Genomic DNA, 16,459 nt, shown 5'->3' with positions numbered 1-16,459 from the left:
AGATTTGCCAAGTATAATTAAAGAGGTGCAATGGTAAAACATTTACAACATCAGTGAGTATTACATGAATTTAATAACAGAAAAATGGATTCACTGTGATATTTAAGAATACATAGTCCCAAGATTTTTCACTTCTAAAAATCATATTTAAGTAATACATAGAGTATTTTCATAAGATTTCTCATTAAAATTTAAATTATAATTTAGAAAAGCACAAAAGTTTAGGAAAAATGTTATTTTGTTTTGGTAGTTTCCTTCAAGAGATCTCAATTTCCTTATTATCTAAAATTTAAAGATGAGAAAGAACAAGATAAGTTTTAAATTATGCCAATCCCTAGAGATGAGAGAGTTTTCTTTTGAAGGAACCTGGATATCTCATTTCTACCAAAAGGTAAGCAGAGACAACTGTCCTCTCCTTCATGATGAACCATTTTGCACAGCACAGTTTTACCTTTAAGTCAGGAATGTTGAACTTTGAAGTAACTGCAAGATTGTTGTTCTTCGTAGTTGCCGCATGCAATTTCTCCCATGTTTGCTGACATGTTTTCTCCCCAGGAGCTGATATAAGCCAGAACTCAGTCATGTTGGTTACCAGATATTTCTTCCAAAATCAAGAGAGACTCTGAAACGTAAAACAAAACAAACCAGAAGTACATTTAATATCACTTGTTTCTAAATTATTTCAGAGTGATAAGCATAGCCTGTTGCAAAACTATCAATAATTCAACACTGGCATACAATCCTAAGCAAAGTCAAATCTACTTACCTAGATGTAAGTCCATATAAATGGTAAATGGTGATTTATTTATGATACTAGGAAAAAGAGATGATAAAGACCTAATACATGAAGTACATAATTTTTTTAAATTACAAAACATCCTAAAATGGGAATTAGTCAAGAAGTGAGACTACCCAAAATATCAGCCACCAATAGTTTCATTCCACAAAAGAAGGTGGGAGAGTCACAAATTTATACATTTATCTTAAGTTTTTTAAACATAAAACCAAAATAGGAAGTAAAAAAACACGCGTAACTCTTACCTTTGAAAAAGAATTGAATCAATGCATTTGAACAGTAGCCACCAAATAAATTTGCCACACCTGGCTTAGCAAATCCTACAAGGTCAGCCAAATTGGTGGTTAATTTTCATCCATATTCAAGCTAAGGGAATCTCCTCAATCCCTAGTGTATACTTAGTGGCCATCAAACGCTTACAAATTTGCAAAAAAAAAAAACCTTGCCAATCAACCCTGTAAAACAGTCTCCTATTTAAAATATGACTTGGGGCGGGGAGGGATGCATAACACAACACTATTGGATCTGAATTAAGAGGCTGTGGATCTCCCTTTCCAGAGTTCCATTAAGACACAACCAACTCTCTTCCACAATCTTTCTCCCTTTTCCCTCTCTCCCTGACACACACACACACGCGCGCATAAACACGCATGCACACACATACACGCACGCGCACGTGCAGAGAAAAAGAAAGTCCAAAACCAAATCTCAGAATCTAAGTAGGTAAAGCACACAAACACAGAAGAATTCATAATATAATAGTGTCATTATTTCTACTTTAATATGCTTTCATTAGAACCACCATAAACTTTCTACTACCACTGCTTGTTTAACCTTTCCTGAAATTTGGAGTCTTAGGTAGAAGATAACGATCTTACAAAGTTGTCCTGATAATCAATCAAATAATGAATGTGAAAGAACTTTGTAAATTTAAATTTCCTTTAAAATGTAAAGTATTATAGTTAATCGCAATGGACTTTCATAATTTCAAAAGGCAACTGAAATTAAAGTAATCCTAACGGGCCTCCCTGGTGGCACAGTGGTTAAGAATCTGCCTGCCAATGCAGGACACACGGGTGCGAGCCCTGGTCCGGGAAGATCTCACATGCCATGGAGCAACTAAGCCTGTGGGCCACAACTACTGAGCCTGCACTCTAGAGCCCGCAAGCCACAGCTACGGAGCCCACGTGCCACAACTACTGAAGCCCGTGCTCCTAGAGCCCATGCTCCGCAACAAGAGAAGCCACTGCAATGAGAAGCCCGCACACCACAACGAAGAATAGCCCCCGCTCGTCACGACTAGAGAAAAGCCCGCGCGTAGCACTGAAGACCCGACGCAGCCAAACATAAATAAATAAATAAATAATCTCTAAAAAAATGTTTAAAAATAAATAAAGTAATCCTACCAGGTCATTACACAATTGTAGGTGACCTGAACATATGTGCCATTCAATATTCTTATTTCTTTCTAACTTCCATTTCAAGAGCATCTACCACATACTAGGTACTGCTTTAAATGTTTTATATGTTATTATTTCAATTAATCTTCCTAACACCTCTACTAGATACATATCATCCTCCCCACTTATAGATTTTTTTGTGTGTGTGGTACGCGGGCCTCTCACTGTTGTGGCCTCTTCCGTTGCGGAGCACAGGCTCCGGACGCGTAGGCTCAGCGGCAATGGCTCACGGGCCTAGCCACTCCGCTGCATGTGGGATCTTCCCGGACCGGGTCACAAACCCCTGTCCCCTGCATCAGCAGGCAGACTCTCAACCACCGAGCCACCAGGGAAGCCCTAGATTTTTTTTAAAATAAATTTGTTTATTTATTTATTTTTGGCTGCATTGGGTCTTCATTGCTGCACGCGGGCTTTCTCTAGTTGCAGCAAGCGGGCTTCTCACTGCGGTGGCTTCTCTCGTTGCAGAGCACGAGCTCTAGGTGCGCGGGCTTCAGTTGCTGTGGCACACGGTCTCAGTAGCTGTGGTGCACGGGCTTAGTTGCTCCGTGGCATGTGGGACCTTCCCAGACCAGGGCTCAAACCCGTGTCCCCTGTATTGGCAGGCAGATTCTTAACCAGTGCATCACCAGGGAAGTCTCCACTTACAGATTTAAAAACATACTCAGAAGGGTTAAACTGGTGAAAATACAGATGGTGGTATTAAATGAATCTGAAGAATTGTACTCTAAGATGATTTTTTCCAACATTACTAAAAAGGCTGCGCTAAGAGCTGCACTCTCTCAAATGGCCAACAAACTAAACACAGGATTAATACTGATGGTAAGCCCAGACAAAGCGCTCAGCCTGGCCAGGAAAACAGTATCTGATGACCTGCAGATCACCTCCTCTCCCTGCAAAATGGCAGGTGACAGAATCAATTGTTAAGGTCTTCCTTATGATACTGTTAAATTATCTAAACTGCAGCTTCTTCAAAGACTGTAACCATATGAGCTATTACAGTAGATGTCACTATCATACCACTCAGAGTTCTAGAAAATCTTTTCCAGCCAGCGGGTTTCCAAAGGATTTCAAGAAATATAGAAAGAGGACCATATTTCCTCATTTATAAATACCTGCCTGACTCTACTGAGCTTTCATCAGGATCAAATGAAATAATGTCATGGTAATTCTAAACAAAACTAGAGTCCCATCCTGCCTCTAAAGGCTGTTCCCAGTGTCCCAACTAGGAAATATCTTGTTTACTTACTATCTTGTAAATGCCATTATTATGCATTTATCACACTATTCTGCTTCATTTTTTTCATAACATCTTTTCCTCTCCACCTGACTGGGAAATCCTGAAGGGCCAGAATCATACCTTCTTTTCTGATGCTCTAAAAACCCAGCATATACAATTCCTGCCAACAGCAGGGACTTTATGAATAAATAAGACTTTATGAATAGGCCCTTGCTTGTTTTATGAATAAATGAAATATAACAATGACTCTGAACCAATCAAAAAGTCTGATTAGAGAAAAAAAATAAGGGCCAAGAAAAATATTTAAATGTTTTTAAAGCTTTTAAAAAAAATTTAGTCTTTCAGAAAACAAATCCTAACCTTAGAGTAGTATATAAATTAAAAATCAGTAAAGCTGCAGATTAGTAAGCCTTTGTCTTTCGTTATTTTACAGGTGAATATAGAAATATAAAAGAGAGGGATTGAGAAAGAACCTGTTGGTACTTTTGGCAAAGCCATGGCCTCAATTCTTCTATCCTCTAGTCAAAGCAAACTATATAAGAGGAATCTGATGGGAAAGACAAGTGACTTAAGTTATCTAAGGATAAATGTAAGAACTGCCTATGAGAAGAGCATCAATAAGTCTTCGGCAAAATCCCTGTTTTTTTGTCCATTGTTATCCTGTCACTTAAACAAGTCACATAAAAAAATTTCTCTTTGAAATTGAAGTACAATTTACGTTCAGTTCCAAAAAAACCCTATCTTTGCAGATGAACATATCTGGGGGGGGGGAGGTCAAAAAATGAAATCCCTCTTGCTAAACACATTTCCCTTTCTGAGCTACACAGACAGTCAAAACTGGTGTCCACTGGTTAACATCTCACCAAACGTCTGGACACCTCCACTTCCGCTGACTGCTTCAACTGACTTGTATTTTTTTTTTTTGCGCGGGCCTCTCACCGTCGCGGCCTCTCCTGTTGCGGAGCACAGGCTCCGGACGCGCAGGCTCAGTGGCCATGGCTCACGGGCCCAGCCTCTCCGCGGCACGTGGGATCTTCCCGGACCGGGGCACGAACCCGCGTCCCCTGCATTGGCAGGCGGATTCCCAACCACTGCGCCACCAGGGAAGCCCAACTGACTTGTTTTTATGCCTAATTATTTCCCTTTGTTTCATCTTGTATATTGGAAGTCAGGCAAAAATACAGGCAAATCATATGTTAAGCAAAAGAGAAAATGATTTAAAAGGCATTCCTCAAGACTCAGATCAAGGTTTAAGTCCCTCTGTTATATGTGTGTATACAGTTGCTCTCTTTTTTTTTTTTTTGCGGTACGCGGGCCTCTCTCTGCTGTGGCCTCTCCCGTTGTGGAGCACAGGGTCCGGATGCGCAGGCTCAGCGGCCATGGCTCACGGGCCCAGCCGCTCTGCAGCATGTGGGATCTTCCTGGACCGGGGCATGAACCCGTGTCGCCTGCATCGGCAGGCGGACTCTCAACCACTGCGCCACCAGGGAAGCCCTACAGTTGCTCTCTTGATGATCTTATTTATACTCAAGGCAATTCCAGTCTAGATCCTGAACGCTATTCCAAATTGTACCTCCAGCCTAGGCTCCTCTGCTGTATCTAGAGCTGTACCCAACAAGTCTCCACAGCTGACTACAAGACATCTCCATCTGGATGTCTCAAAAAAAACCCAACATTTCTAGTCAAACTCCTAATGGCTTCCCCCAAACCTGGTCCTACTCCAGTGTTCCCTGAGTTAGCATAGTTATTACCCCTGCAACATTAGACAACTATCAATAGAACTGTCAAATGTCATCAAGATAGCAGCCAATACTTATTGTGTACTTCCTATCTACCAGCTCCAGTCAAAACACTTTACATGGATTAACTCATGTGGTATATCGCATGGATAGTAGTTACAAATGAAGAAACCAAGGCACAGAAAATGCCTCATACATTATATGAAATATATATTACAATATGTATCATGTCATATATCATATGAGTGCATATATTACATGCTAAGGATGAATGTATTATATGCTCTCACAGCACCTTTTAAGTATTTCCCTGAGCAACACTTTTTTTTTTGCGGTACGCGGGCCTCCAACTGTTGTGGCCTCTCCCGTTGCGGAGCACAGGCTCCGGACGCGCAGGCTCAGCAGCCATGGCTCATGGGCCCAGCCGCTCCGCGGCATGTGGGATCTTCCCGGACCGGGGCATGAACCCATGTCCCCTGCATTGGCAGGTGGACTTTCAACCACTGCGCCACCAGGGAAGCCCTAAGCAACACTTTTTATTGATGTCTTTCTACCAAATAAACTGTGCATTAGAGTAGGTGGAAACCATGATAGCTTTTGCTCACAACCGTACTCTCAGTACCTGGTACAGAGGCTGGTACGTAGAACCTCAAAAAGTATTTGTTGAATATTCTTGAATGAATAAGTAACTGTGAAGATTAAGTAAGATAATAAAGTTAAAACACCTGGCTTATAATTGGTTCCTCCCTTTACTTCCTCCCTATTTTTAAAAAAGTCAATTTCATTGAAATATAATTTATATACAATAAAATGCACCCATTACAAGAGTACAGTTTGGGCCTCCCTGGTGGCGCAGTGGTTGAGAGTCCGCCTGCCGATGCAGGGGATACGGGTTCGTGCCCCGATCTGGGAGGATCCCATATGCCGCGGAGCGGCTGGGCCCGTGAGCCATGGCCGCTGGGCCTGCGCGTCCGGAGCCTGTGCTCCGCAACGGGAGAGGCCACGACAGTGAGAGGCCCGCGTACAGCAAAAAGAAAAAAAAGAAAAAAAAAAAAAAAGAGTACAGTTTGATGAGTTTTTGACAAACATACACACCTGTATAACCACCACCAAAATCAAGATTAAGAACATTTCTGTCTTCCCAAAGCCTTCCCTCACACCAAGGCCCAGTCAACCCCTACCCTACTGCTGGCCCTGGGCAGATGCCAATCTGCTTTCTGTCACACTATAGATTCATTTGGCCCGATCTAGAATTTCATTGTAAATGGAAGTGCACACTGCGTACTCTTTTGTATCTGGCTTCTTTTGCTCAGCATGTCTGTGATATTTGTCTATGGCCTGTGTATCAGTAGCAGTTCATTCTGTTTTATTGCTTAGTGTTCCATGACATGAATGTACAATGGTTTGCTTATCCATTCACCTGTTGATAGACATTTGGATGGTTACTGGTTTGGGGCCATTAACAACAAAGGTGCTATGAATATTCCTCTACAAAGCTTTTGTGAAAATACACATTCATTTCTCTTGGATAACCATCTAGAAGTAGAATTTCTGAGTTGAATGATTAGCATATATTTAACTTTGTAAGAAGCCACCAAACTGTTTTCCAAAGTAGATGTAATATTTTATATTCTCATTAGCAAGATACACAGTTCCAGTTGTTTAACATGCCCACCAACACTTAGTGCTGTCAGCCTTTTTATTTTCAGCCATTCCAGGGGGTTGCAGGGGAATCTCACATTTCCACAATGACTACAAAGTTCAGGATCTTTTCATGTTCTCATCAACCATTTGTATATCTTCTTTTGTGAAGTTTCTATTCAAATCTTTCGTGAAATTTCTATTCAAATCTTGTGCCCAATTTTTTAAAAAGCTGCATTGATCTTACTGAGTTGTAGGAATTTTTTGTATGATCCTGATACAATTTGAGAGGGGTGTGTGTGTGTGTATTCCTTACGTATTTTCTCTTGTCTTGCCCTTTCTTAATGGTGCTTTTGAGTAGAAGTTTTCAATTCTAATGTCCAGTTTATTGACTTTTTCTTTTATAATATATGAGTTCTGACATAAGAAAAATCTGCCTACCCCAGAGTCACAAGGATTTATCCTGTTTGGAGTTCAGAGAGATTCTTGAATCTGTGTTTATAGTTTTCAACATTCATCCATTATTTTCTTCAAATTTCTTTCCTGCTTCTCTTTCCCCTTTTTTGAGACAAAAATGGCATGTATATTAAACCACCTGATATTGTCCCACAGGTCACTGAGCTTCCATTCACTTTTTTAAATTGTTTTCCTCTCTGGGCTTCAGTTTGGATACTTTCTTGCTACATCTTCTAGCTGGCTGACTTTTTCTTTAAAGTAATCTATTTGTCTCATGAAGTGAATTTTTCGCTTTAGATGTATTTTTCACCTTTATAAGTTCCACCTTTTAAAACTTCTCTTTCCTCATTACATTCATGTTTTCTGTTAAATCACTGAGCATATTTACAATTCACAACATTAAACTGCTGATCACTGGATTTTGTTTTCTTCCTTTTAAGAATGTTGTGCTTTGTTCTGACAGCTACCTTACTTGAGCTTTAGTATGCTTCATTTCAAGGCTTGTTTTTATACTTTGTCAGGCTAAGTCTAAAGCTTTACTCTAGGGCTAATGTAGCCTTTCTACTAAGATCTGACGGTCTGGGGATTCCATGGGATGCCCCAGGGATTCAATAAGGTCTTCATACGCCTTCCAGCCCCATGAGCTCTGGCAACTGTCTAAAACTCTCTAGTCATTCTTTGCCGGGCCTCCTACAGAGAAAGACTCCTTTACAGATGGTGGGTTTTCTGTCTAGCTCCCTCCTATCAGCCTATCCAACCCACGAATTCTAGACAGATAAGCCTTCCCCAACTCCAAGTCTCCTCAACTCAGCAAGACCAACATGCTCTGCTTGGTCTCCTCTAAACCATGGTCCAGAGAGTGACTCCAGGCAGAAAGCCAGAGGGATTATAGAGTTCATTTCATTTGTTTCCTGTCTCTTGGTTCCTGTATTACCTCTGTTGTCCAATAACTGGAAGCAGTTTTTTCATGTATTTTATCCAATTTTCTAGCTGTTTATGGTGGGAAAGCAAGTATGGTACCAGTTATTCCACGGTGGCCAGAAGCTGAAGTCTCTAGTTTTGCTGTATGTATTGTTCCTGAGTTTTTGGTTTTGCTAGGGATTCGACCACAACCTCCCAGCCCCTCAGCCCCATGCTTTAACATTTAATAGAAAACAGGATTAACAACAATGAACATGAGAAATATAATAAGTCTAGGCTGAAAGACGGTAATAATACTATGTGTGGGAAGAATGGAGCACTGCTTTGGCAGTAAAGTGGAGAAATGTTCAGTTCCGTTTAAAAAAAAAAAGGACAGATGTAGCTTGAATAAATGTCCCACACATATGTGTCATTAATTTTGCAAATGTATAGCATGCTCTCATGATTGATAAAATATAAATTCATTTAAAAGCATTAATAAAGATATAATAACTTGCCATCATTAATATTTCCTCAATCTAAAATAATTATATATCACAGGATAACCCAAAAAAGTTCTGTAACTTTTTTAAAAAGGGACAATTTCTAGAAGGCAGTTTGTTAATGTTAATCAAAAGCCATAAAAACGTTGACACAGCTTTAAGAAAGAAGACTATATATAGGTATAAACATTGAATTGTTAAAAAAAAAAACTATTAAAGATTATCTCTTGGGAGTGGATTATGAATGTTCATTTTCATTCTTTCTGTGTATTCCTGTTTCCTAATTTTTTATTAATGAATTACTACATGTAAATGCCAGAAAAACCCCACACACTTCATTAAAAAAGGGGGGGGGGCAATATCCTCACACATGAAAACACTGAAAAGTTTAGAGACCGTTAAATGGCATGGCAACAAAGAACCCTGGATATAAATACAAAAGTTAAAGGCAAAGCTGGGTAGTAAAGCTGGGTAGTAGTAGCTGTGTCTGAAGCACGAGATCAAGGTTAGTAAACAGCCTTTTTATCTCACTGGGAATTTCAGTCAGAAAGAACCTAAATGCCAACTTCAGGAAGCGTAGTGTAACGGCCACAGCACTGCACTGAGAATATGAAGACTTGGAATCTAATCTCAATTCTGCATATCACTGTCTGCATAAATTTCATTTGTAAAATGAGAGGACTGGATTACTATATCCAGGATCCTTTTTTGCTCCTATATTCCATGAATCCGTACTGGCTAAGACCCAGGACTCTTTTTTTTTTTTTTTTCTATTTTCTTGTTAAGTCCCTCAAGTAAATCAGATGATCAGACAGGTTTCAGAACCACTATAGTAAAACAGGAATTTCCATGATTATATAGTGAGTTACATAGTAAATGTGACAAGAAATGGCAAATATTCCTTAAGACGGCTAAATGTCATACCATCATTATCAAGAATCACTCAGTACTGTTAGTTCTATAATACAGGAATGATTTTTGTTCTATGGAGTTCAGAAACCTTAAATACATGAACCCACTTTTTGCATGCTTTCTATGGCAGCTTACAAACTTAAAAAGTGAAAAGCAATATGATATATGAAATCAAGTACAGAAGAATACGAAATCTGGGTAAACTACTGCTTTGCTCAAGAAATACACAATTTTGGGCTTCCCTGGTGGCGCAGTGGTTGAGGGTCCGCCTGCCGTTGCAGGGGACGCGGGTTCGTGCCCTGGGTCTGGGAGGATCCCACATGCCGCGGAGCGGCTGGGCCCGTGAGCCATGGCCGCTGAGCCTGCGCGTCCGGAGCCTGCGCTCCGCAACGGGAGAGGCCACAACGAGAGGCCCGCGTACCACAAAAAAACAAACAAACAAACAAACAAACAAAAAAACTGATGGGGGGCTTCCCTGGTGGCGCAGTGGTTGAGAGTCTGCCTGCCGATGCAGGGGACATGGGTTCATGCCCCGGTCCGGGAAGATCCCACATGCCGCGGAGCGGCTGGGCCCGTGAGCCATGGCCGCTGAGCCTGCGCGTCCGGAGCCTGTGCTCCACGACGGGAGAGGCCACAACAGTGAGAGGCACGCGTACAGCAAAAAAAAAAAAAAAAAAAAAGAAAGAAAAAAAGAAACACACAATTTTATTTCATTTATGAAGGACAGAACATAGAGGATTTTAATGCCCTTCGTACAAATAGGTGGTTTTGTGACCACAGTGTTAGAATCTGGATTCATTCCCAAAACATCTTGAAAAACTTTTCCAGCACTAAAAACATTGCTCTAGGTGATGGGAGGCTGAGTTACTCACAAAAACATATGCCCCTAGTCCTGCTTCTGCTCAGAAATAAAATTCAAATCTCCCATTCCTCACAGTCATCACTACTAATGTCCTCTGTCTGAGTTTTTCTGCCTTATCTTCACAATGTTCTGACCTCCCTTTATCTGTCTTTACCTCAGGCCTGCCTGTAGTCTCTTTCTTACTTGCCTCTGCTCAACAGTCCATTTTGCAGAAAGCAATCTCTCTCCTCCTATTTCAACCAACTCAAAATTCTCTTAACAAAAAGATTTCCCCAACCAAGTCCAACCATACACCAAATCCATTCATATAACCCCAAACCATTTCTCCCTCAACCCGCATGTCCACTGAAATCCATGTAATAGACTGCATTAAAGCAGACATCTATTTTACGTTTTTTTCCACGCAAATATCTGTTTGACTGTAATTGCTTCCAAGTTAGGGTCATATCATTCATCAAATGTTTTAGGTGCTTAAATCCCCAGAACTGTGGTAAGCTCCCAGAACTGTGGTAAGAAGCAAAACAAAATGTACTCCCTGTCTTGAAGGAGTTTATACTTGTGTGGCGGTGTGTGTGTATGTGTGTGTAGGTCTCTACGAGTAGGTAGGTCTGTGTGTGCAGGGAAAGGTAAGAGGAAAACAATGCAGATGACAAGATAAAAAAAAAAATCAAGGCAGAATACACTGGAGGCACAAGAGAAACACTAGTCAAAATTTTTAAACACTTGTATCTTGTCTGACTGCGATAAGTATTTTTTTGTTTTTAAAGCAGTAACAACTCTTTTTCAAAATGGAAGGAAGGAAAAGAGAGAAGAAAGGAAATCCTGGGTCCAAAGCTCTGAGACTGTTTATTTCATTACTGTATCACCCACTTATGAGAATTTAAACGCGGTGGATTATTTTCCTACCGCAAGGATTTGAATGTAAAATAAAAAGAGTAAAGTAGTAACTATCACAACAACACAAAAGGTGGGGATAATAAACCCAAACAGCTACTAGCATTTCTTTTGTAAATGAAGGTATGAGCCTGACCCAGGATAGGGGCAACCACAGAAAACAGTACAGCACCCCCTGTAAGTGCTCCAATACTTAAGTCCTTTTAATGCTTTCAAGGAACCAATATTTTAGTCTCTGAAATGCAACCACCTTTCACAGTAAATTAGATTTCTCAATAAAGGCTGAAGGTGATCTAAATGCAAAACAACTTCCTTTTTCAGTCCTTGAAAATACCAAGTTGTTTACTAAAATGACTAATTTCAACAAGCACAAGAAGGCATACCTCAGATATCAGTGAAATATCACATAGCCTTCCAATTGTGACACATCAACTTTTAACAGAATTGATCAGTGCAAAACATTTACCACAATCCATTCATCTTAAAAAGTTGCTACATCCTTCCCCTAGAAATTTTTAACACCATACAAATAAAGAGTAAGAATAACTATTTCCTCTCTGAATGTTAAAATTCTAGCCTTCAAAACAGAAGCATCTTAACTGGGATTGTGGGAGGGACTTGCTCACAATAAAACTTGTTTTAAAAGTTTCCAACAACAATGGGGGATTTTACCTTCCAAGAGAGACTTTCGTGATTCATACAGAAGGAAATTTTTAAATTATCAGGACACACACCTTCTTTAAATAAATCTTAACTTTTGTGTTGTTTTGTTTTCAACTGAAACAGTACCTATGAATGTTCTATAATCCTTTTAAGAATTACCTGAATTTCATGCCATAAATATACTGAAATATGAAAGACAACTTAATCTTTAATGTATTTTATAAACAACTGCCATCTTTTTATTTTACAGGTGGCTAGAAATAAATAAGAACCAAGCCTTACTTAGGCATAGATGCTGATCATAAAAACTGAAACCAGCTAGAAAGGTAACAACTCATAACACCATGCTAAAAATCTCTTGCAATTTCTGCTAAAGCAAGCTGAATCGATTGGCAAGGAGGGCACTGTACCCCCATTACTAAAGGAATCATCAGAACCTTCTGAGGGCCCAGAGACTTTCTCTCTGCCACAGGCAACTCAGCACTGACCCAGGGAGCAAACAATTCCTTCCATGCCAGGCAACTCCCTGATTCTATACTCATGGTTCCCAAAACGTCACTTCCCTTCTCTTTCAGGCTGTTATTTTATAACAGTGACTGGACCACAGCACCATGTTTTCCACTAGAAGGTGCTGATATCTCTAAGACAATGTATTCTAGCCTGAAATTCAACAAGCCAAAGACCTAAAACAAGCTTGTCGCCCCCAATTCATCACTCAAGTAAGCTTGAGATCCTGTTTCCTGGTAATGACAACCACTTACTGAATATGTGCTATGTGATTAGCACTTCAATATGCTAAGCAATTTTGTAGTTGATTCCTTCAAAGAAGATGGTATCACCAACCCCACTTGCAGATGAGAGAACAGTTAATGAAATCCCTTGCCCAAGGCCACAGAGCTAGTGACTACATACATTTTACTTGCTAGTTTATTAAAACACTGCTCTTAACCTCTATATCCCCAACATCTAGTAGAGGGCCTGTCACTAACAAGCACTCAGATATGTGTCCAATAAATAAAGGATGGCACCACATGGGGTGTTTCACAACCAAATGATACCTCTCTCCACCAAGAGGAGTTTGGAAATGTCTGGGAGCATTTTAGGTTGTCCCAACGTGGGGGCCACTACCACCATTTAGCAGATGGGGACCAAACAAGGGACAGTCCTGTCCAAAATGCCAACAGCACCCACTGAGAAACACTAAACTATAGGCTGGTTCACAAAGAAAACCGTTCATGGTAAAGTCAATCCACATGTTAACCAGCTTAATTTATAAATAACTTCCTATTCATGGATAGTTTGCTTAAAATATCTTAAAAGATACATCAATCTCTTTCTATAAAACACCATTTTTGCATTTACCTGCATTTTATTTTCAAGTACAGAGCTAAGGCTCCATCTTCTATCCTATGATGTAACCAAAGCACACCTCCTCCACTGCCCACAGGGCTCCTCTTGGAACTCAATCAATGTATAGCAGATTTGCTATACATTTGGAACAGGATTTTGCTTCATTATCAAGAATACAGTTTGAATTGTCTAGTTCCAAGGTTCACTCTTGTCAAAGGGAAATTTTAGACTGCCCTGCTTCACTGCCTGAGCTATCTTTCCAAGGCCACCATGCTAATGGTTTCTACTATGTCTTCAAAACATCAGTGAAATGTGAACCGAACATGAATTCGTCTATAACTAAAATGGTATAAAAGTCCACATCCAAAGGGTGAAAAAGGTTTACTCCAGCACATAGATCAGAATATGTACAAGAATAAAATTTAACTAGGAGGTATGTGGTCAAAACTGCAGCAACGCCTAAGCAGGCTCAAGTGCAAAAGGAAGACTGACCGCTTGGGGACTGGACCACAAGAAGATCCTTTGGCAAAGGTTTATTTTGGCATACCAGCTTTGCTCTTTAGCCAATGCAACTATTTCGCAAGCTGTGGAAATAATTACAGAATCAAATTTTTGAAGCCCAAACGTTTCTTTTTCGGTAGAGAAAACTAATGTAAATAAGGCTCTTAAGACTAATATGCCAAAAAATAAAAATGATCATTTCCTGCCCAGTTCTAAAAGCAGTATTACACTAACCACCTAGCTCTCAGCATTTACTTTAGTCAGATCCCGAGTACTGTTTCTTTAGATTTTATCTAGTCCCTGCAAGATACACCAAAAGAGTCTGAGACACGAACCCGAGGCTCCGTCTGCAGCACAATTTGAGACTTGCTTGTTGCCAAAGAACCGTGATTGACAAGCTGAGCACCTTTTGCCCACCTTGTTGCTCACTATCTCCTCCAGCTGAACTGTAAACTGAACCGCTTCAGCCAAGCTAACAGAAAAAGTTTGTAAAGCACTGACCACCGCTGCCAAATCCCTTTGAAGCTGTCCTACTCAAAAAAGTTCACCGAAAGTGCTGAATCAAAGATTACAGTGCACTACGAAAAACTCACCCTTCTCTCTAGATGTGATTGTGGTTAAGTACTGTGCAGGTAATCGGCAATCAGAAGACGATGGAAGTTATGCTAGACTTAAACACATCACTTGATGTCCATTTCTAGGTCCAAGGGTCTAGATAGGTCCCTAACTATACAATGAATGGCATTTTCATCTACTTTCTCTCAAAGACCTGTGAGAACAAAATAAACACGAAAGGTAATTCCTGTGACTATTGTTCAATAAAAGATGTTCCGGAGTAGATGACAGTACCAAAGGATAAGTTTGGAAGGCCAAAGCAGATCTTTGCAAAGGAGTCTCCCCTCATCTTTGCAAAGGAGTCTCCCCATCATCCCCCAAAGGATCCAGTCTCCCCCGTGTACTTCAGGACTGCTTTGGGGGTAGCTATAACTACCCTCAGTGAAAGGTGCAAACACAATCTAACCAAACTTTCCCTCCCCTTACTCCTCTGTTTCTCAGGTGATTCAATTTGCCCGTGTGATTCTCCCCTCAAGCTCCTTTTCAGGGGGTTCTTGCCTACCCTTCCCCCATTCTAATAAAAAATGGTTTGAGTTCTCTGGATTCTCGTTCTTTCCCCTGCCCACAAGGACCCTGCGTCCTCTCTGAGGGGCTCCTAGACCCTTTAAACTGCCACCCCCATACTCGCAAGCGCGTACACCCAGTGGAGGCTCTCGCGGTCGCTGTGACCTCACACACACCACCCCGGATCCTCATCTGGGCCACTCAGTCACCTTTCACCCCCCTCAATCAAGGGGACGAGCATTCGCTGTGACCCTCACCCCAATTCAAGGAGAAGTGTCCCAGACCGGAATTTTTATTTCTGCCTCTGCCACTGAGTACCTCCTGGGGCCCTTTCTCTTTTTCCCTCCTTCCCCTTCCCTAGAGACAGAACCTAGGCCCAAGGCGGCGACGAACCCGCGCCGAGAAACCAGACACAGCCGCCCAACCAGCTCCAACGCCTCAGCCTCGGCCCCCGCGCCCGCCCCCATCCCTCCTCGGCGGCGACCGCAGCGCAAGCTTCGGCCTGGCCGGGGCTCCCCATCCGGTGTAGCCATCGCTCACTGACCCAGGGAAGTGTCAAACGAGGAAGTGGCAGCAGTAACAGGTACAGAGGTGTACAGGCTGGCAGACGTTAACGGCTCAGCGATCCATCCCTAACCGACCTAAGCTCCGGCCTCACGACTTCCTCGACCCCAGAGCCCACGAAGCAAGTCACGTGCCAGCCGGAGCAGTCAGCTGACCGCGGCGCGCGCCGCTCCGCCTACGCGCGCGCCACTGCGCAGCCGCCGCAGCCGAGCCCTCGGAAGAGAGGCGGGGCGGGGCGGGGCGGGGCGGGGCGGGCCTGGGAGGCTCCCGGGGGAACCAAGGAGACCCAGGAGTCACGGCTGGCGGCCGCTGTTCCGCGATTGGGTAGGGTTTCTGCTTCTCTCTGTGTCCGGCCCGAGTCTCGTGCGCCACTTGTGAATTTCACCGCCACCATCCCTAAGGTTATCCCACTTCTTCAGGTTTCTGCAGTTTGGAATTTGTTTCCAGCCCCTACACGGGCTTCTCCACTCGGGGTTTTCTTCGGACAGCCCGGTTTTCTGAGTAATAGTTCACTTCGGCCGCTGATTCACCTTTTCCTTACAGTCCACTTCAGGTTAATTCCGTAAATGCTCATGGAGCATTTACTGTGCGATAGTCACTGTGCGAATTTTCTTAGGATTATCTGCTGGCGTGAATCACTCCTTGCAGGAGAGAGACTGTTATCTAGTTCAGGGGTATGTGAGGCGTGTGATAAACATTATAAATAGTTGGCACCACATTAGACAGTGGGAAACCAAGGAGGGTTACACGGCAAAGGCATGGACAGGAGAAATCATGTCCTTTGGGGGGAAAAAAGGTAGCAAGCCGCTCTGTTGAGCCCTGCATATTTCATTGGCTGGGGAAGGTAGGTGGTATTATTCTA

At 41.9% G+C, this 16,459-nt stretch overlaps 1 protein-coding gene across 2 annotated transcripts in view; it reads right to left on the bottom strand.

The window, feature by feature from the left end:
* The window catches only part of ATP6V1C1 (ATPase H+ transporting V1 subunit C1), a 38,435-nt gene extending 22,693 nt beyond the window's left edge, over window positions 1-15,742 (bottom strand). Inside the window, exons 1-3 of one of the 2 annotated variants that reach the window (XM_060116104.1) lie at window positions 15,578-15,742; window positions 14,508-14,683; window positions 452-622 (exon numbers count right to left, since the gene is read on the bottom strand). In XM_060116104.1, the coding sequence (XP_059972087.1) occupies window positions 452-583 (132 nt within the window). In that variant the 5' untranslated portion in view covers window positions 584-622; window positions 14,508-14,683; window positions 15,578-15,742. The remainder of the gene's footprint in view (window positions 1-451; window positions 623-14,507; window positions 14,684-15,577) is intronic. The other variant, XM_060116103.1, reaches the window with a different exon arrangement.
* Window positions 15,743-16,459: the final 717 nt, after the last annotated feature.

This window comes from Mesoplodon densirostris, chromosome 13 (genome assembly GCF_025265405.1).
Source record: "Mesoplodon densirostris isolate mMesDen1 chromosome 13, mMesDen1 primary haplotype, whole genome shotgun sequence".
NCBI classification, from domain to species: Eukaryota; Metazoa; Chordata; class Mammalia; order Artiodactyla; family Ziphiidae; genus Mesoplodon; species Mesoplodon densirostris.
The sequence above is the reverse complement of the archived record's forward strand: the minus strand, read 5'-3'. Positions and strand labels throughout refer to the sequence as shown.